General features: G+C 40.5%; 1 protein-coding gene across 3 annotated transcripts in view; it reads right to left on the reverse strand.

Annotated features, from left to right (window-relative positions):
• The window catches only part of pkp4 (plakophilin 4), a 149,883-nt gene that overhangs the window by 82,311 nt on the left and 44,814 nt on the right, over window positions 1-22,758 (reverse strand). For all 3 annotated transcript variants that reach the window (XM_008119250.3, XM_008119251.3, XM_003226443.4), the window contains exon 3: window positions 8,322-8,434. In XM_008119250.3, the coding sequence (XP_008117457.2) occupies window positions 8,322-8,434 (113 nt within the window). The remainder of the gene's footprint in view (window positions 1-8,321; window positions 8,435-22,758) is intronic.

Consider the following 22,758-nt stretch of genomic DNA (forward strand, 5'->3'; position numbering starts at 1 on the left):
TTCAACCAGGTAATCCCAGAACATCAACAGATAGATGAACTTTGTGCCATTTGGCTGAGTGTTCATCAAGCATGCAGGATGGCAGCTGTCTTGTTTGATATTTTTTGCCAGGCTTCTACTCTGAAGATAAAATGCTATCACAAGCACATATACAGACAGTTAAAGAAGTCAATTATACAAACTTTTCTAATACTCAGTTTATTGAGTGTAACTTATAGAGCAGATGTTCTATACTCCAACAATAAAAGAGAACATCATTCTGATTTATAATGTGGAACAATAAATGATCTGTTACAAATCAACAAAGAAAATAATCTACCTTACTATCTAATACAATATAATTCAGTTAAAAACTGGAACAATCGTATGAATATATAAGGTTATTGTAGTCAGGTGAAGGCTTCATTTTCACAGGAATACAGGGTAAAATTACTTAAATCATAAATGATCTATAGAAGATTTAGATATAGATTTTTAATTCTGGCTGGTGGGGGCTATTACAGTTTGGATTTTTATCTCCCAGAGGAAATTGACTTGTGGTACAAAATGTTTGAACAGAATGGCAATGAGTAGATGTAATTAAAAATGGCTACTCAACAGCTTTGGTTCACTGAGCTGCTTCAAATAAACTACCCTTTTGGTAATGTACATCTCTACTATCACTGATCGTAAATGGTTGCATATAGAGCTGCAATTTTTAAAGCAACTGTAATTTTAAAAAATGAAGATTCTGTATCAGAATTTGCATTTTCTTGACTTGTTATAGTGAAACTGAGGAGAACTATTTTCTGATTTTAGTTAAGAACATTAATTATTGCATTATACAAATTGAAGGCAGGAAATCTGCAATCCAAGGACTACATGTGACTTCGAATTGTTTTTTGAAGGCTCCCTAGTAGCTGTTATAAACCACAATATCTTTTGAAATGTGGAGGGTAAGATAAAAAGGGTAATGACAATTTCCAGATGTTTCAAGGAGCATCTAAAATAGCTCATTCACTGCCCCTAGAGTTAATAAATAAGTAAATAAGACATTCTGTTGATGCCTACTCCACCTGTAGTGCTACCAATCTATGGATGATACATGCAGTGGATGTGGTGATGTTTCTTAGTTCAATAGACTGATTAGGGCAAATGAATTGAAAACTTAATCCAGACAAGACAAAAGTGCTCCTGGTCATTCTTAAGATAGATCTGGAAACAGGGATTCAACCTGGGTTAGATGGGGTCACACTCCCCCTGAAAACACAGGTTTGCAGTTTGGGGGTACTACTCAATTTGGTTCTGAACCTGGAGGCCCAGGTATTAGCAGTGACCAGTAGTGCTTTTGCATAGTTAAAGCTAATGTACCAACTGCACCTGTTCCTGGAGAAGTCAGATCTGGCCATGGTAGTATATGCCTTGGTTACATCCTGGTTGGACTACTGTAATGCGCTCTACATGGGGACTGCTTTTGAAAATTTCTTAGAAACTTCAGTTGGCCCAAAGAGCAGAATCCAGACAGTTAACTGAGGCTGGTGAAGGGGAGCATACAACTCCGGTGTTGTAAAAACTCCACTGGATGTCAAAATGCTGGTTTTGACATACAAAGCCCTATATGGCTCCAGTCCAGGTTATCTGAAGGACCATATGTCTTTCTATGAATCTGGTAGACTTCTACAGTCAACTGGGGAGGGCTTTCTCTCTAAGGGGTAGGCTGCTGGGTAAGTGTGGATGGGATTTTGGGGGGGGGGGGGAATTGTTCAAAAGTCTATTTTACATGTATTTATTATATTTTAATTTGTTCTTTACCTTAACCCACACTGTATTATTTGTTTTTTAAAACATTTTGTATTGCACTTTTTAAAAACTATGACGAAAGTGTGGGATTGTTAGCTGCCTTGAGTATTCACAGGGAGAAAGGTGGGGTATAAATAAAGTAAATAATAATAATGAATGGTTATCAGTCAGTGTTCCTATGACACATCCCACACATTTGACAGAGGCAGAACTATCTTTCTTTATGAACTACTGAAGCATTTTCTATCCCATAGCAGTATACTTAAGGAGGTACACTCTATTATTTACCATCACTTCAGAGAGAAAGACTGAAGGCACTATTATTTCAGTTGTACAGAATAAGCAAAACTATGGCATCAAGTTGGCTATCTTCACATTTCTTACTGTAGACTAACACTTATCATTCACATGAGTGATGGAAGTACTGGAGAAACAAACTATCTTAGCTTTCTGCTTCAAATGTTCCACCTTAAGCACAACTAGATACTAAGACTGTGCATGTGGAGTGCACATGGCAGTAAACAGCTACATCATGTTTCATTTTCAACCATCATTTGCTTCCCCATTCAGATTTTGGGCAATCCAATGTGTTTTAAATAGATAAAGGAAGAATGAAGAAGCTTGTGAGAAAGTAGAAGTGTGTAACTGGTTCAAGGTCACTCAAATCCTGAGTGGGGAGTTAATCCCAGCTTTAATTCTAGCTTGGCATCTTAGGCATCATACCAAATATTTCAATTCACATGTTTATAGACTACTAGCTTGGGGACCCAGCGATGCCCGGGTTATTCATAGACGGCATTGAGTTGTTTTGGATATTTTGAATGGGCCCATTTGTGCAGATCTGTGGGTGATGGGGTTTTCAGTGGGAGACAATTTGGGTGAAGGTACTGCAAATCCCATAATCCTTTGTCCATCCTCGGCCAAACTGCTGCAGGGTGTAAAGTGTGTCATCTGGGATATGTGTGCTGAGTTTGGTTCAGTTCTGTCGTTTGTGGTAGTTGCAGTGATCTTAGGAAGTGAGTGAAGGTATTGTAAATCCTATCATCCATGGTCCGTTGTCCCCCAAACCACATCAAATGTAAAGTGGGTGAAAGGGAGTATGTGTGGCAAGTTTTGTCTTTATCAGTCATTGTTGTGGGTTGCTGTGGTCTCAGGAAGTGAGTGAAGGTTCTGTAAATCCCATCATCCTTGGTCTGTTGACCCTCAAAGTGCAGGAGGGTCATGTGGGGCATATGTGCCAAGTATGGTTATGATGCCTCATTGGATAGAGTAACAATGGACAGCGGAAGGGAAAACATTTGAAAGTACTGCAGATCCCATCATCCATGGTCCATCCTCCCCCACACCACACCAGGGTGTAAAGTGGGGCACATAGCATCAGTGTGCCAAAATTGGTGTAGTTGTTTCATTCATGTGCGTCTCAATGGTCTGTGGGAGGTGAATCAAGGGAAGGTACTGTAAATCCCATAATCCTTGGTCCATCCTCCTCCAATTGGCACCAGGATGTAAAGGGGGTCATGGGGGCTCTGTGTGTCAAATGTGGTCCAGATCCATCACAGGTGGGCACCACAGTGGTCTGTGGGAGCTGAAGCATTTGAAACTACTGCAAATCCCATCATCCATTGTCCAGCCTGCACCAAATGGCATCAGGAGATAGAATGGGTCAAGGGGGTTATGTGTGCCAAGTTTGGTCCTAATCCGTCATTAGTTAGAGTAACAGTGGTCTGTCAGAGACAAAGTGTTTGAAAGTACTGCAAATCCCATAATCCTTGGTCCATCCTCCCCCAAACTGCTGCAGCGTGTGAAGTGTGTCATTTGGGATATGTGTGCCAAGTTTGGGTCTGTTCTGTGATTCGTGGCAGTTGCAGTGGACTCTAGAAGTGGGTGAAGGTACTTGAAGTCCCATAATTCTTGGTCTGTCCTTCCCCAAACTGCCCCAGGATATAAAGGGGGTCATGGAAGTTCTGTGTGCCAAGTTTTGTCCAGTTCCGTGACTGGTGGGCATCGCAGTGGTCTGTGGAAGGCCAAGCAATTGAAAGTACTGCAAATCCCATCCTCCATGGCCCATCATCCCCCAAACGGCACCAGGACATAAAATGGGTCATAGGGATTATGTGTGCCAAGTTTGGGCCACGTCAGTGATTCCTGGTGGTCACAGTGGCCTGTGAAAGTGGCGGCCAATCAGAAAGCTGCCACATACTCGCAAACAAACATTGACTTTTATTATATATATAGATTAGGGTACCGAGAAAAATTAGTAAACAGAAATGAAATAAATACGCTAAATCAATTCATGCTCTGTTTGGGGCATTTATATCTTGGCTCATTAATCTGAGAGATGACCATCCTAACATGATCATTATCTGTTATCCTTCCCAAGCAATGCATTAATTTAACAAAACATATTCCTTTGTCATACTTTATTGCTTTTATTATAGCCTTAATTCACAATTACTATTTTAATTAGAAAAAACTCACTGAGGAAATGGGAGCTATATAGGTGTTGACGTACTATTCAGCAACTGGATTTAGACTAGAGTTTATGGATCACCATAAATTGACAGGTGATTGAAGACACACGGTTCTATTTCTATTATCTTTAGGAGCAACTCAAAATCAAATATACTTGGTTTATTTACTGATTGAAAATACAAGAGCTCACAGAAGTAGTAAAATGAAAATGAAGATTCCAAGCCATTACAGAATTAAATTTTACATTATCCCTATTTAGAATAGACCCACTGAAAAGCAGGAATGCCTTCAGTCCTACTGTGAGAGTACTCTAGGTAGGACTAATACTGGACTTAGCACCAAATTAACATAATTATAAAATGAAAATCTGCAGGTTTTTAGATTATCTTTCTTTTAAAATTCCTAGCACCTCATACCTCTTTCAACAAGATTAAGAATCTTGCTACTCAGGTGTAGTAAGGCACTTGATTAGAAAACTAACTGCTTCTGTTGTTTTTTTGGGTTTTTTTTTTTGACAGGTTGCATAAAATACGTAAATGAAAAACTGACTTAATTTCTTGCTAATGGTTTTTTTGCAAGCCTCCATTATCTCAATTACATGGACAGTCACCTATTAAACAAGAATAATCACTATCCGTTGTTTATGGTAGATGTCGACAGGTTTAAACTATATTAATAGGAAACTGCATCATAAGTTACAATGTCAGCATTTAGGAAGCTAAAAAATGCAGAAACCACTACGAGCATGTTTATTTAATGTATCTTAAATTTTTCCTTATATGGAAATAAGGTTAAAATATGACAGCTGAAAACTTGATGTTGAGAAATTAATTTTTTTAAAACTTAACATTAAATCACTAATAATTTAAAAGAATATAAAATCTTTTAAAAAACAATTAGGGGGACTATCTGAATACTACTACAGGTGCTCACTCATTTAAAAAGTCTTGGCAGTGGGTCCGTAAGACACAGTAGAGACCTATTCTGGATCCACATGGTCTGTCATAATAAGGACATATATTTCCAGATGGAAGGTGGCCCCGGCAAGGATTTGCTTGATGTACCTTCTCCATTTCGCTCTCTATTTGTGCCTCCTCAAAATCCATGGTAACACTGGTAACAATTGCAATGCTCCAGTGCCAGGGATTCCTAGTTCTTAGTGTTTATGCCACAGTTTTTAAGGTTAGCTTTAAGCCCGTCTTTAAATCTCTTTTGTTGCTCACCAACATTCCATTTTCCATTCTTAAATTGAGTAATTGCTTTGGTAGATGGTGATCAGGTATTTGGACAATGTGGCCAGTCCAGCAAAGTTGATGGCAGAGGGTCATCGCTTTAATGCTGGTAGTCTTTGCTTCCTCCCGAATGCTGATGTTTGTCCGTCTGTCTTCCCAAGAGCTTTACAGGATTTTTAGAAGGCAATGGCGATGGAATCAATTCCGATGTTGCATGTGACATTTGTTGACAATCCATGTTTTGCAAGCGGACAATAGAGTTGGAAGGACAATAACTTTATAAACAAGCATCTTGGTATCTTTACAAATGTACCAATGCTCAAACACTCTTTGCTCCATTAAAAAATTGCTACACTCACAGAACTCAGACAGTGTTGTATTTTGGAGCCAATGTCAACTTTTGTGGAGAGGTGGCTGCCTAGGTAGCAGAAATGGTCAACACACCCACAAATCTTAAAATACTTTTTTGTACACCCCGTTAAACAGCATATGCCTCTTTAAGTTCCCTATCATACTCCACTGTTTTTAAACAGAGGGATTGGCCCTTGGGATCTCTTCCAACTTTATGATTCTATACACTGCTTTGGTGCTATATTTAAATTTAATCATGGCAAATGAAATCCTAGAATTTGGGCTTCTGAGAAAGACGGCAGGTTAATGCTTTCTTTCCAGTACGGCTCCGCAAGAGAAAGATAGGAAAGATGGGATGGTGGGTTTTTACTGGCTGCAGATTTCATAATGGATAAGAATTTTCATGTTGGGGTTATATTAGGGCTAATCAACTGGAGCAACTGGTTTTAGATATAGAAAATGCATTAATGTAATGGAATAATAAACAATAGATCTGTTAAAATGTTAAAGTGCTTAAACATAATGTTTTAGGATTATATGAGTTTGGAAGAATAAAAAGATTATTTTTATTTAAACAGAATTATCCCTACTGGATAAGTATTGGAGCTAACCTTTTATTAACTTTCTGCAGGATAAATATTTATTATGGAAAGTTATCTTTTATATGTGTACTAATGAAATTGCTAAGATTATAAAAAGACTTGTATCTTTGTTTAATATTAAAATAGATGGAGGAGGCTTAATTAAGATGTAGTTATACCAGCTGTGGAATTTTTAGTTTTAACTTTATTCCCTTTTTTATTTGCTCTCGTTTTTACTTTTTTATGTTTTTTCTTTTTTCTATTTTTAAGTAGTACTGTATGTAGATTTGTTTTATTTGTTTACTTTTATTCTGTATTAAATTACCAATAAAGTATTTTTAAAAGACCTTTCTGTACAATAAGTTAATCACTATATATCTTTTAAACATAATTATCACACTGCACTGTTGGGGCACAAATTTCCTTTTTAACAGCCATGGCAACAACCTGTGGAATCCTGGGGTTTCCCATTTAGGGAGGAGCATTTAGAAATTCATCCATAGAGCCCTTGGATTCCACTAAACTACAAGCCGATGAATTCCACAGAATGCAACTATGGCAGTTAAAGTGGAATATAGTGCTATAACAATATAGAATTATAAGTACTTAAATTAAAAAGTCAATATTGCTAGTAGAAGGAGAATAGAGAAAGACTTTTTATGTGGGAAGACTTCCACAGACTGGGAGAAGACATGGTCCCACCAAACAGTGGGGCCAAGAAAGAGTCCTCTTCTAAGCATCAAGAAAGACATTTGTTCTAATTCATTAAAAACTACTTGTTTCATTCTTTACTTGCACAATACTGTACTGAGATTAAATGTTGCTTATGAACTATTTAATAGATGTTCCTTTCTATAGCATAGAATTGCCCTGGAGGGCCCAGAGAGACACACAAATACCTCTGTGGAAGTGGGTAAGGTATTTTTAGGAGCGTGGGTAAATGAAACTACGTTTATTAAATCTGTAGTTAAGGAGGTTATCCTGTATCTAATATTTACAAAGTCCACACTGGATTAAATATACTCCGCTCCCTTTACAAACTGTTAGAAAAATAAAGCATTAGAACACATATCCCAAAAAGCCCCAGTTCAATCAATTTTTAGGTGCTATGCATATGATGAGCTTAAACTGTCAAGATCCAGGAGCAAGGTGAGTCTTTTCATTATATTTCTACAAATAGATGAATAATACATGGATCCTAAATTTTCTTAATTTTCAATGTGGACTGCTAACAAAATCCTCCCTACCAAATGACATCTTGAGAAGTGTCAAGAAAAATATTTCACTAAAATGCCTGCTTCCAATCAGCAGCAACAACTATTAATTGCCATCAAATTACCTTCAACTTATGGTGACCCTATGAATGAGAAACACTATTATCAACATCCCTGCCAAGTTTTGCGAATTCAGGACTGTTACTTCTTTCATTGAGAATTCATCTTCAACATAGTCTTCCTCTTTTCCTACAGCCTTCCACCTTTCCAAGCATTATTGCCTTTTACAGTGAATCATTTCTTCTCATGATATGCTCGAAGTATGAAGGCTTAGTCATCTTGACTTCTAGAAACAATCAGGTTTGATTTGCTCCCGGATCAATTTATCTTTATTTTGGTAATCCATGGAATCACCAGAACTTTTTTTCCAGCACCACATGAATACAATCTTATGCTGCCACCCAAACTTACACTTGTTGTCTGTACACAAAAAACCAAGCAATCATAAACAGAGCATTAAATTCATGTATTCCGAATTGCAAACATAAAAACAACAATCCCTCAATGCTGAATAGGCTGTTCTCACATTAAGAGAGCTATGGAGATCTCACATAGTAGTTTAATGGGATCAATATTTATTGCAAGTATTAAGTTGACAATTTGAAAACAAAGACATGAGGATATGTATGTACCTTGTGCTTGCAATGCTCGGTGATTCTGCTCCAAGCCTGCATCTTTCTAACTGACTGGCAACAATTTGCCTTTCCACCTCAAGCTCTCTGGTGAGTCTTTGAAACTGGAGTTCCTGTAATTCAAAAAGAATGTTTTAAATTTTATTTAAGAACTGCTGCAGGTAAGATAACAACGGAGCAAAGAATCTCAGAGCAAAGATTCTGGAACTATAAAAGGGAAGTAAAAACAAGAAACAACTCTCCTTTCCCACTTTTTTTCCATCTGAAGATATATTAGGCACCCATGAGCAAGGGCAGATTGCTTTGCTTACCACCTTTCAAAGCTGTTTAAAATTAGCCGATGTAGCTTGATGATGATTAGTTAGTCTGGAAGGATCGTGCCAGATTTGCATATAGTCAAAAGTGCCAGGGCATATATTCAAAGCTCTTTATGCCTTGGAAATAAATTATGGATCCCTAGCACTATCACTGGAATCAGGTGCCTTACAGGATAAGATAGATGGCAGTCTCTGCTCAGCAGGTTTATAGCAAGTTAGCAATTTATTCTCTAAACAAGGTACATATTTTGAAGTGATAAGCAGGGACTCAACAGACAGAGATTTAGTCTCTGCTCATTCACTGGCATAAAAGAAGAGAGAGAGGCAAAAATTGTTTTAAAAATTGTTTTACAATGCTAACAGTTGAGGCTTTGAAAGAACCATCTTATATGCTCAGCTGCTTGTTTCCTAAGATCAGGCTAAGGCATAGTCATCGCATGTCAAAGTTCATGGGAAACCTATGTTTACAAATGTACTCTGTGCCTTGTTGGAACACACATCTCCTTTTCTGACCTCTCTTTTAATTGGAACTCAGGTTAAAAAAAATGTAAAAACAAGTTGTAATATTCAAAAGGATTGCCTCTCTTTCAATAATAATAATAATAATAATAATAATAATAATAATAATAATAATAATAATTTTCATTGATTAGGCCATATCATAATACCTCTCTTTTAACAGATATCAAGATCATACCTCAAACTGGAAACAGTGCAACAATACCTCTGCTTTTTAAAAGTCATGCTATTATTTTCTATTACAAACCTACCTTGAAACAACAGAAAATCACTACATTTTAAACTGTATGGAAAATAAAGGTACTGAATTATATCTACGGAAAAGTTTATTTGTTGTCTCTCCATATATCCTTTAAGATTTTAGAAGTGATGCGGTAACTAAATGACTTCCATTAACAGTTGAGGATTCTCTCCCAAATCCCCGCGAAAAGCAGATTGATTTTTTGGATCTGATTATCAGAGCTCTTGCACATAAACAGGTAAATCTCACTGGAGTGGCATCATGGGGGAGCTCATGATTTTTTTCTATACATTTATGATAAACTGGAATATGAAACTAAACCCATGGAGCATCTTTGATTGGTTTCCACATGCACACACCTTTTTGTATTTTCTTTGTATTTGGCTAACTAATCACAACAAATTTGTGAATTACCACCCCTGTACCATATTCACATAGATTTGATTATCTGGGCATTGCTGAAATTTGTAGGTTTTGATCTGCAATTGCCCCTTCACTAGTTCAAGGAAATGAAGACACAAGGAATGTGCGTTTCTATTGGAGGCAATACAGATATACTTCAGTTAATGAATTTGATGTATTCCTGGACATAACCTCTTTGATGGAAGAGAGAGTAGTAAGATGGAAATAATAGGGATACGTCCATCTATATATATAAAAGAGTGATGGCATCACGGCAATTCACAAAACAACAAAAGTACAGGCCCCCCAACCTCAAAATTTGACAACACAACCCATCATCCACGCCTCAAGGTTGATACAACAAAAAGAAAAGAAAAATAAAGTCCTAATTAGTCCTAATAATTTTTTTTATCCAATTGCTGCCAGTTTAGAGGGCTAATCTCTGCCCACTTGGTTGCCTAGCAACCAAGGGACAGCCAGGTTTCAGTTAGGGGACAGGCAGATTTAGGCCTCACTTAGACTTCTTCCACAGATTATCTAATTTGCACTGGATTATATGGCAGTGTAGACTCAAGGCCCTTCCACACAGCTATATAACCCATTTATAATCTTATATTATCTGCTTTGCACTGGATTATCTTGACTCCACACTGCCAGATAATCCACTTCAGTGTGCATTTTATACAGCTGTGAAGAAGGGGCCTCATATAATCCAGTTCTGAGCAGATAATATAAGATTATCAATATACAGTAGAGTCTCACTTATCCAACGTAAACAGGCCGGCAGGATAAGTGAGTATGTTGGATAATAAGAAGGGATTCAGGAAAAGCCAATTAAACATCAAATTAGGTAATCGTTATACAAATTAAGCACCAAAACATCATATTATACAACAAATTTGACAGAAAAGGTAGTTCCATGCGCAGTAATGCTATGTTGTAATTACAGTAGAGTCTCACTTATCCAACACTCGCTTTTCCAACGTTCTGGATTATCCAACGCATTTTTGTAGTCAATGCTTTCAATATATCGTGATATTTTGGTGCTAAATTCATAAATACAGTAATTACTATATAGCATTACTGTGTACTGAACTACTTTTTCTGACAAATTTGTTGTCTAACATGATGTTTTGGTGCTTAATTTGTAAAATCATAACTTAATTTGATGTTTAATAGGCTTATCCTTAATTCCTCATTATCCAACATATTCGCTTATCCAACGTTCTGCCGGCCCGTTTATGTTGGATAAGTGAGACTCTACTGTACTGTATTTACAAATGTACCACTAAAATATCACAATGAATTTAAAACACTGACTACAAAACATTGATTATGAAAAGGCAGACTGCGTTGGATAATCCAGAACATTGTATAAGCGAATGTTGGATAAGTGAGATTCTTCTTTAATATGAAATAATTACTGGGATAGAATAATGCAGAACAATATAATTCTAAAACCAGGACAGTAAATAAACAGGGGAATTCCACACAGGAAACAATCAGGGCCAGCTAACACCTCCCAACAAAGTATTCCCATCATCAAAATCAGGCAAATCCTCTGTTTTCTCAGGGCCACAGACAGTAGAAGCACATAAAATATCGCAGACAACACCACTCTGAAAACAGGGGAATTCCAGACAGGAAACAATCAGGGCCAGCTAACACCTCCCAACAAAAAATTCACTCAGGGAGGAAACAGCCAGGCTTTAAAGCTGCAAGGCCATTACATCCTAATCATTTTTCCTAATTGCAGCATTCATACTTGCCTCCAACAAACAAAAAAAACCAATCAGAAATATTGTATATTCACAACCTTTAGGAAATAATATCCCCTGATGGCGCAGCGTGTTAAAGCGCTGAGCTGCTGAACTTCTGGACCGAAAGGCCGCAGGTTTGAAATGGGGGAGCGGAGAGAGCCCCCACTGTTAGCCCCAGCTTCTGCCAACCCAGAAGTTCGAAAACATGCAAATGTGAGTGCATCAATAGGTACTGCTCCGGCGGGAAGGTAACGCCGCTCCATGTAGTCATCCCACATGACCTTGGAGGAGTCTACGGACAACGCCGGCTCTTCGGCTTAGAAATGGAGATGAGCACCAACCCCCAGAGTCAGACACGACTGGACTTAATGTCTGGGGAAAACCTTTACCCTTGACCTTAACTACCACTGTCAAGGACAGAACGCCACAAGATTCAAAGTAACAGAGTTTATTAGATTACAGAACTCAAAAATGCCCGTAAAACACAAGGGCCAGGCAGTTTTTGCCTTTAGGAGCAAAAAGGGGCAAAAGTAAATGTTCAAAAGATAAACCGGATTAAACCGGAGTTTAATCCGGGTAAAAACAAACTGCTTGCGTCAGCCTGGGTATAAACGAAACGAAAGCCAAGGAACAAAAGATACAAAGAATGCAACTAATTGGCAGCAGATTCCTCTCTGCTGCCAACACTGTGCTTAGAGTAACTTGCGTCGCTCCCCCACACACACAGCAGACAGGATCTCCAACACGAGTAAATCAGCCAAGGATTGTAGCAGTTGAGTAGACCAGTTCCGTTCCGTAGATCAAAGCCAGAAGCAGACGTTTGTAGTTTTTCCAAGTCCAAGAAGGGGGGAAGGCAAGCCGTGGTCAGTTCAGTCCGAGTTCTCAAAGCAGGAGATGGCGTCCGTCAAGAAGACGACGGAAGGTCAAGGTCACAGCACAGGAAAGCACACAAGTCTTCAGGGAAGCGTCCCACACACACACGGATCCCAAGCGTTTGCCCAGATTACCTTGCCCAACGCAATTTGCAATTGCTCTCAAGCCCCATTTTATGCCAGTTACAAATCTTCATCACTGTCAGCTGTCCTCCTTAACCCGGGCGTTTCCTCATCACTTTCCTCGTCAGAGCTGGAACACCTCTGACTACGCCCAACAGCATCTCCAGCTGTGGATCCCGTCCCATCCCTCCAGCTAAACCATGGGTCTAATCCTGAAGGTCCCCATTCATCTTCTATCCCATCATGGCCAGTGGCACCCACTTCCTCCCTTACCCGAGTCCAATCCATCTCATCCTCCTCTGAGCTAACCAGCCCCTCCTCCATTCTCTCCGTAAACCCTTCGAAAGACTCCTCGTCAGATGGTGCTGCAAATATGTCTCGCAGTCTTTTTCTCTCTCGCTCCTCGAGAGTATCTGACTCTCGAGGAGTCTTACGCCCACGTCTGTCAGTAACAGAGCCATGAGGCTCAATCATAACACTATCCCCTCTCACAAAGGCCTCCTCCCCCGATGGCGGAGAAGTGGCAGTGATACCCTCCGCTATAGCACCACGACGACTAGAGGTATCAAGTTTCAACAGCGAACGATGAAAGACTGGATGGACCTTTAAACTAGACGGTAAACGCAAACGAAACGCAACAGAAGAAATCTTTTTAACGATAGGAAAGGGACCCAAATACCGAGGCGCAAACTTTCCCCCAGCCTGTTTAATATGTTTGGAAGATAACCACACCAAATCCCCTTCTTCCAACTCCTCCCCTGCCTGCCTGTGGCGGTCAGCCTGAGTCTTCTGCGTTGCCTTAGCTTCCAACAGTAAGCGACGGGCAACATCATGTAATGCAGCCATTTCCGAAGAGCGGTACACAGGGTCCGAAGAGACCACATTGGTCGACGGCGCCACACCTCCCCGTGGGTGAAAACCATAAGTTAGCTCAAATGGCGTATGCTGACTAGACGTGTGCACCGCATTGTTGTAAGCAAATTCCGCCACCGGTAACCACTTTACCCAAGCCGTGGGTTGATCTAAACAAAAACAACGCAGATACTGCTCTAAGAGCCCATTAACCCGTTCCGACTGTCCATCCGTTTGCGGATGGAAAGCTGAAGACACGTTTAACTTAGTCCCCAAACACTCATGGAAGTGTTTCCAAAAGCGTGACACAAATTGCGGAGCCCTATCTGAAATAATCACCTCGGGTGCTCCGTGCAAACGATAGATGTGCTTTGTAAATAGTAAGGCCAACGTAGGGGCCGCCGGAATGGTTGAACAAGGAATAAAATGAGCCAGTTTACTAAATAAATCCACCACCACCCAAATACAAGTATAACCCCCAGACTTAGGCAAATCTGAAATAAAATCCATGGAAATGATTTGCCATGGCCTCTCCGGAACAGGTAAAGACGATAACAACCCTCTAGGGCGCCCAACAGGCGTCTTACTCTGCTGACAAACGGCGCAGCTGTCACAAAAGCGCAGAATGTCTTGCCGCATCTTTGGCCACCAGTAGCTCCTGGTGATAAGCTGTACGGTCTTGAACCTGCCAAAGTGCCCAGCCATGGGTTCGTCATGGTGGGCTCTAATCACCTCCAACCTGAGGGCCCCCACTGGTACGTAGACCTGCCCCCTGCGTACCAATACTCCGTCTTGATCCTGTAGATGCGGCAGTATGGTACGGTTACCTGCAGAGAGCAGCATCAGTTGCTCCTGAGTCCACACATCATCCTTCTGAGCCTCAAGGATCTGGTCATGTAACCCAAGCTCATTATCTACAACACACAGAGAGGCAGTAGGCAAGATGGTCTGACATACTACCTGCTCATTGGTCTTAAATTCCGGCTTGCGGGATAAAGCATCGGCCCGCAAGTTTGCCTTCCCCTCCACGAACTGCACCTTGAAGTTAAACCTGGAGAAAAACAAAGCCCAGCGGATTTGACGCTGGTTTAACTTCTTTGCTGTTTGCAAGTGCTCTAAGTTCTTGTGATCAGATCTGACCACGATCTGGTGCCGTGCCCCTTCAAGCCAGTGCCGCCACACCTCAAACGCCACCTTAATCGCCAACAACTCCTTCTCCCATATGGTATAGTTCTGCTCGAAGGGTGTTAGTTGCCGCGAGTAAAATCCACAGGGACGCAAGGTCCCTGAGGAATCCTTCTGAGACAATACAGCCCCCAACGCGTAGCTAGAAGCGTCCGCTTCTACCACGAACGGTCTGTCAACATCAGGATGGGTTAGTATGTTGTCCGATTGAAAACTAGACTTTAGTTGTAGAAACGCCTCGTGAGCTTCCCGCCCCCACACAAATGGCTGTTTCTTGCGCAGAAGCTGCGTCAAAGGTACCGTGAGCTTTGCAAAATTCGGAATAAACTCCCGGTAGTAATTAGCGAAACCCAAGAACTTTTGTACATCCTTCTTAGTCTTCAGCTCCTGCCATGAGTTGACGGCGTCAACCTTATGTGGGTCCATTTTAAGTTCCCTACCTGACACTACATGACCTAGGAACTCCACTTCAGGCACATGAAAGACGCACTTGGAAGCCTTGGCGAAAAGCCCATTAGCCCGCAGTCGGTGCAGAACCTGCTTGACATGTTGACGATGTTCTTTCTCGTCCTTAGAAAAAATCAAGATATCATCCAAATAAATCACTAAAAATTGGTCAATTAGGTCCCTGAACACATCGTTCATGAACCTCTGGAATACCGCAGGAGCATTACAAAGCCCAAAAGGCATGACTCGGAACTCGTGGCATCCGAAACACGTGTTAAATGCCGTCTTCCATTCATCCCCTTCCCGTATACGGATTAAGTTATAGGCCCCCCGCAGGTCAAGCTTGGTAAAGACCTTAGCCCCTTGCACCCTTGATAACAGTTCCGAGATTAAAGGGAGCGGGTACCTATCCCGAATGGTGTATTTGTTTAGGATCCGATAGTCACAGACCAGCCTAAGTTCCCCAGTCTTTTTGGCTACAAAGAATACTGGTGCCGCAGTTGGAGAACTAGATGGGCGAATAAACCCCTTGGCTAAATTTTCATCTAGAAACTCCCGCAAAGCTTGCCTTTCCGGTACAGTCAAGGCATACAGCCTCCCTGCTGGCAGTTTCGCACCTTCTGCCAACTTGATGGCGCAATCATATGGCCTGTGCGGTGGTAATTTGTCCGCTTCTCTTTTACAAAATACATCAGAGAACTCCCCATACTCAGCAGGCACTCCCTCCATATCAGAATGAGTAACATTTAGAGTGCAACAATCCTGCCTCTTTAAGATCACTTTACGTGTTGCCCAATCTACTTGTGGGTTTACTACAGCTAGCCAATCCATCCCCAGGATCACATCATATCTAGGCAAGCTCGTAATATCCCACACAAACGTTCCCGTTACTCCCTGCACCTCCCACGTTACTGCTGAGGTTTCATGGTTAACCACCCCAGTCTCCAGCAGTCTCCCATCTGCTCCTTCCACCCACACGTCGCATGCCTTGCGCACTCTAGGAATGCCATGCTTCTTAGCAAACTCAATATCTACATAGGAGACCGTAGCCCCTGAGTCCAGCAGTGCCAAAGTAGAAACAAGTTCCCTTCCCCCAACAGATAATGTAATGGGTACGAAAACATGCTTCCTCCCCTCAGTTGACTGCTTGAGGAGCCCTAGTGCGTTGGACTCACGTCGCACTAGGGCTGGCCTTTTCCCGAAAGCTGGGAAGGTTTCACATTACAATTTTTGGCAAAATGCCCAGCATTCCCACAGTACAAACACAAGCCCAGCTGCCTCCTACGGCTCTTTTCCTCTGTAGACAGCTTTTTAAAGACCCCAAGCTCCATGGGCTCTTCCCCCATCACCACAGGTGCCCTGGTTACATGCATGGGTGGCGCACACATTGCTTTTGAGTGTTTACGAGCCTCGAACCTTGCGTCTAAACGCAGCACCTTAGCTACTAAGGCGTCCCAGCTTTCAGCCGGCTCCAAGCGTGCTAATTCATCCTGGAGCATATCACTTAACCCGGCAGTAAATAAAAGCATGAATGCATTTTCCCCCCAATCCAGCTGGTGGCGATACAGGTTAAACTTATTTAAGTAATCCAAAACAGTCCCCTTTCCCTGTTTCAACCGATACAGAGCCCACCCAGCGTTCTCCGTGCGGAGAGGATCCCCAAAAGTATCAGTTAACAACTTTTTGAAATTATTCAAATTGTCCTTGACTGGGTCATTTCCCAAAATTAAATTAGTGGCCCATTGTCCTGCGGGACCGGTCAACAAACTCAAAATAAAGGCCACCTTGCTAGTGTCTGTAGGAAAAGCATGAACACTGAGCTGAGAAAAATAAAGCTCCACTTGTGCCAAAAAGGTTGGCAACTTGCACCTGGTTCCGTCAAAGCGTTCAGGAGTCAAAACATGTCCTTTCACAGCCTGAGCTGTTTGGCTAACGGTAAAAGCCGTTTGCAATTGGTCTACTTTGGCCCTTAACTCATCCATCGTCTTCCTGACGGGTTTATTGCTGCAATAAACTTTTTATGGGCGTTGGGCAATCTGTCAAGGACAGAACGCCACAAGATTCAAAGTAACAGAGTTTATTAGATTACAGAACTCAAAAATGCCCGTAAAACACAAGGGCCAGGCAGTTTTTGCCTTTAGGAGCAAAAAGGGGCAAAAGTAAATGTTCAAAAGATAAACCGGATTAAACCGGAGTTTAATCCGGGTAAAAACAAACTGCTTGCGTCAGCCTGGGTATAAACGAAACGAAAGCCAAGGAACAAAAGATACAAAGAATGCAACTAATTGGCAGCAGATTCCTCTCTGCTGCCAACACTGTGCTTAGAGTAACTTGCGTCGCTCCCCCACACACACAGCAGACAGGATCTCCAACACGAGTAAATCAGCCAAGGATTGTAGCAGTTGAGTAGACCAGTTCCGTTCCGTAGATCAAAGCCAGAAGCAGACGTTTGTAGTTTTTCCAAGTCCAAGAAGGGGGGAAGGCAAGCCGTGGTCAGTTCAGTCCGAGTTCTCAAAGCAGGAGATGGCGTCCGTCAAGAAGACGACGGAAGGTCAAGGTCACAGCACAGGAAAGCACACAAGTCTTCAGGGAAGCGTCCCACACACACACGGATCCCAAGCGTTTGCCCAGATTACCTTGCCCAACGCAATTTGCAATTGCTCTCAAGCCCCATTTTATGCCAGTTACAAATCTTCATCACTGTCAGCTGTCCTCCTTAACCCGGGCGTTTCCTCATCACTTTCCTCGTCAGAGCTGGAACACCTCTGACTACGCCCAACAGCATCTCCAGCTGTGGATCCCGTCCCATCCCTCCAGCTAAACCATGGGTCTAATCCTGAAGGTCCCCATTCATCTTCTATCCCATCATGGCCAGTGGCACCCACTTCCTCCCTTACCCGAGTCCAATCCATCTCATCCTCCTCTGAGCTAACCAGCCCCTCCTCCATTCTCTCCGTAAACCCTTCGAAAGACTCCTCGTCAGATGGTGCTGCAAATATGTCTCGCAGTCTTTTTCTCTCTCGCTCCTCGAGAGTATCTGACTCTCGAGGAGTCTTACGCCCACGTCTGTCAGTAACAGAGCCATGAGGCTCAATCATAACAACCACCAATTCCTCAATACTTTATTTCCCAGACCACCAGACTTTGCCACAGCAACGCGTGGGCGGGCACAGCTAGTATGCTATAAAAAGGAACAGTTCAAAATGCTTCATTAAACTAGTTATTCAAAACGAACAATATGCATAAGTGAAATGAAACAACCAAGTCAAGTAAGCCTTAGTTAACAAACAAAAACATTTTGAACTTTCTAGAGCCCACTAAAAACATCCAACTAATCAGAGGACAATGAGGGCTGGATGGCTTCAAGAAGCATTCGTAAAAAGGAACATCTGTTTCAAAAACTTTGTTGACTAAGACATGCCTGTAAAGGAAAAGCTACTGGAACAGAACAGTCACCAACCAATTACATATTAATAATCTTATTGTGACTATGGGTTAAAACAAAAATATTTAGACTGGCAGAACTACAACACTGTAAATCAGGGTATCAAACTCATTTTCACTGAGAATCATATCAGCCTTATGGTTGCCTTCAAAGGGTTGGTTGTAATTGTAAGTCTGGGTAAATGAAGCTAATGTTTCCCTGAGATTGAAAGCCTTGTGGGCCATACAAAATGACATGGTTAGCCTTGCATTTGACACTTGTGCTGTAAATGATAGCACAATATCAACTGTGGGAAGGGAGGAAAAGCCATTGCTCTTAGAAGGAAAGATTATAATGGCCAAAAAGAAAAGAGCTGTTGTACAAACTCCTGAGCTGCTTAAGAGTTGCACAGGAGTTTTCTCCTTGCCCCATGCTGCCATTGCATATCCTTGCAAAAACTGTATTATGGAAAGTTGTATGGGCAAAATCCATCAATAGAAGTCTTGTTGAAATCTCCCTGATTCTGCTTCTGTTACCAAATACATTTTCCTACAGTTTTACAGTATCTTCTAATGTTAATCAATGTTTTCCCATTTGGTGTTCCACTGGCAATCCTACTAAGAAGATTTCTACAATTGAATTTCTCCCTCAGATCATCCTCAGCACTAAAGCCTATTAGCGGCCTGTTAATTAATTATAATTTCATCCCAATTCAAGAGTGCTCTCTCTGTCTATAACCACAGGGGGCTATACTATTGCTCCATTTTAAATAGCTCTTTTCCTTAGATTTCCTAAACAAAACATTAATTATTTGCCTTATTCTGACTAACCAAGTTTCCTTAGACACACACTGCTGACAGTCTATGCTTATGCTCGTTAGGAAACAGTGTGAACTTTGTTTCTCCTCAGTGGTGATCTGGCAAATTTTTGAAAAGAGACGGGATAGCAAACGCTAATTTAATTTCTTTGCCAGATCAATGCTGGGTAAAATTGGTTTCAACCCATTCTGGATAAATTTTAAGTGTTCATTGGTCTGTTTATTATCAGGTAGCTTAAGTTCGAGTAATATATTTATATTAAAAGTCAAAGGGAGGTACAGTCACCCAGGTTTAGAAATGCTATAAGTATTTATTAGTTTACCTCTTCACAGCTGGTAAATTCTTAGAATCCTCTTTTCACCAGGATAAGAAGAACAGTGACAACTACCATGACAATGAAGTCTGCTTGTTCTTATTCAGGAAATCATCCTAGAATTAAAAGTATGGAGCCAACAAATGTCATGTCAACTACCTATGTGCCTATCCAAATTCTTTAATACTCTACACAACAAGAAGGCATATATTATTCTTTATATTTAGAGGTAACTCATTTTTTCCTCCCCCCTCCCCAGTTTAAAATGTAAAACTAGGGGAATCCAAAATATTAAATACCACTTTCTAGAAAGTTTCTATGAATATTGTATTATTTAGTTAGCATCATACTGGGTTGCAACCATTTCCTTTCTAAGACAGGTATCTTAAAAGGAGCCAGAATCAAAGATATTTCTCAAATGTATTTAACAAGTAAGCACATTAATGCAAGCTCAAGGTTGTCAGTATTTTTGACAGTAAAGTCAGTATACTCCAGTTGCCCATCAGATGTAACAAAACCGTTCCTGTAAATGATTCCAATTAATCTTCTAATAAGCTTTACACACATATACATAGGCAGGCACTCACTACATAATAAAATACTGTTGGATACACTATTTGCATTGAGAGCTTTAAATCTTTAAACTGGCTTTTATAGACAAGGTCAGACTTTATAACAAACAAACATTCACTATACACCAAGTAACAGCCATCCATAAAATACATTTAATGGAAGCTAACATGTCAGCCATTATAATGATTACTTGCAGACATATTAGGCTTAAGGCTTTGATCTTTAAACATAGTAATGAAATATTCTTGATTACAAACACATATAAAAGGTATCTGCACAGATTTTAATGCAGTCTTCATTTAAGATAACAATCTTAGTCTTCCTCATGATCTAAAATCAAAACATTATTATGGCACTTGCAATGTACTTAATTTTAGAATGCCCTAAAGAACTTTGAAAAAGATAAGAAAATAAACTGACCAATATACAAATAAATAAGTCACTTTCCTGTTATTAACAGAAGCCTTAACCCTAAAAGACTAATGCTCACAGTCAGCAGCATTCACTATTTTCCAAGGTTAGTTTTAGTTTTATAGCAATAGTTTCTTTCTTCACTGCTATGCCTTTGATATCCCATTCCTGATATGGCACATCATGTATATTTTACATATTTATATGCAAAAACCACATCTATCAGTAAGGCAGGAGATTTGATTATAAGGATGTGCACAATGAAATAAGAATAAATTGACCTCTATTAGACTGCACAAATGTATAAATCAAATCACTGGCTTCTGCCATGATCCCAAGTCTTTAAAATAGGAATGATGAGAACAGGTCTCAGCAACTTCAGATCTTATAAGATCCAAGCATCACAAGGAAAGTTTGTGGGTGGGAAGTTCAGGAATAAAATGTACATGAATGGAAGAATGTGATTGTAGTAAAAAAGAAAAGAAAAGAAAAGAAAAGAAAAAAAGCCCAAAAGCCTATCTAATCTAGCATTCTATGTCCTCAATAGCTCACCAGTGATTTATGGGAAGGAAGTGAGTACAACTGCATTTATGCACTTCAACATGTATGCAGTGGAATGCTGCTTCCAATATTAAAAGTAACATATAGAAATCATAAGAAGTAGCTATTTATAGTTTCATTCTCCATTAATTTGTCCAAGCTGCTTTTTTTACACACACATGGTGATGCCTAGCCTACCACCATGGAGGCAGTGAAGTCTGCAATTAAATTATGCACTGTGTGGAAAAGCTCATTCTTCATACAACTTTGTTAGATGAACTCAGGTCCAAGTATTCCAAGTGTGTAGAGTAGATAAGACTCCCTTTATCTACTCTATACACATAAATCATTTATACACTTCTATAGAGTCTTTCCTGCCTAATTTTTCCTACAAAAAAATCCCAAACTTTGCAACTGCCCCATTTCTTTGATTATTTTGGTGGATCTGCCTTCTAACAAGTCTAGCTCTAGAATATTCTTTTTAGACATAGTACAATGATTACAACTGTATGCAGCGAAGTGTTGTTTCAAATAATTTAAAATAAGGGCAGTATGATGTTTGGATTCTATAACACTCAATGTATGCAATTCTCTTTCTCTCCCCATGGCCCATCCACATTTTTTAAACTATTAAGTTATCTAATGCAATTCCAAATTCTCCTGTTATCACCACGGAGGATCCAATCAGCCTTCATGTGATTTTGGGATTTTTGCACATGCTTCTTATATATTATTTGCCATGTTAATCCTTTAATATCCTTAATATGTCTTAAGATTTATTCACTGAAAACTATTTTCGTAGCCTTTTATTATTGAATTATTTTACCTTCTAACAGGGAAAGAGGCAAATGCAAGAATCTGGAGAATTCTGCAATTGTATTATTGATGCTGAGCATCCCCCCCGGGGGGGGGGCAAATTATTACTAAATTTAGATTAGAACTGGAACCGTGGCAGAAGGAGCCACAGAGAGCAGGAATCACACAGGAATCGATTATGGGGACGTTCAGAGGATTGGAGGAACACACAAGCAGCTACCAAGAGCCCTGGATACATTCTATCTTACACCTTTATTACAAAATAATCATTTAATAAATGTGCACTGCAGTGTGTTATCCTATATATTTGATTCTTTGTATCTTATCTGTTTTTTGCCTCCTGTGTCTTTGTCTCCCCCTTCCACCTCTTGCAGCCCGCCCCGGTAACCACATTGCCCCATAGTCCTCAGAATGGGGCTCCCTTCCTTCTTCCCCTCTTCTTCCTCCTTGCAGCCCAATTAACCCCTGTGCCAACCCTAGCCCCTGTGAGTACCCTGGTTCCTGTGATCAGGACCCCCCAGCATCCATTGACTCCTTTTGTATGTATAAAATAATATTTTGTGTTTCCTATAAAATTATTTGAGGAACAAGCCACCAATCCATCTCAGGTAACCTTTCACCTGCACCTCTTGACCTGGGAGTCCCCATCAATGCTTCCTGATCATTATCAAAACCATAGGACCCAAGCACCCATCATCATTGGGATCAATCTATCTTTATTGATCCCCATAACCCCAACAACTGTGCAAAGGATGACAGGATTCGTAAGCTGGGCCGTCCGCCCTTTGTGTAGTCACCTGGACATAACAATAATAATATTTTAT

Source organism: Anolis carolinensis, chromosome 1, assembly GCF_035594765.1.
Source record: "Anolis carolinensis isolate JA03-04 chromosome 1, rAnoCar3.1.pri, whole genome shotgun sequence".
In the NCBI taxonomy this organism is placed as follows: Eukaryota; Metazoa; Chordata; class Lepidosauria; order Squamata; family Dactyloidae; genus Anolis; species Anolis carolinensis.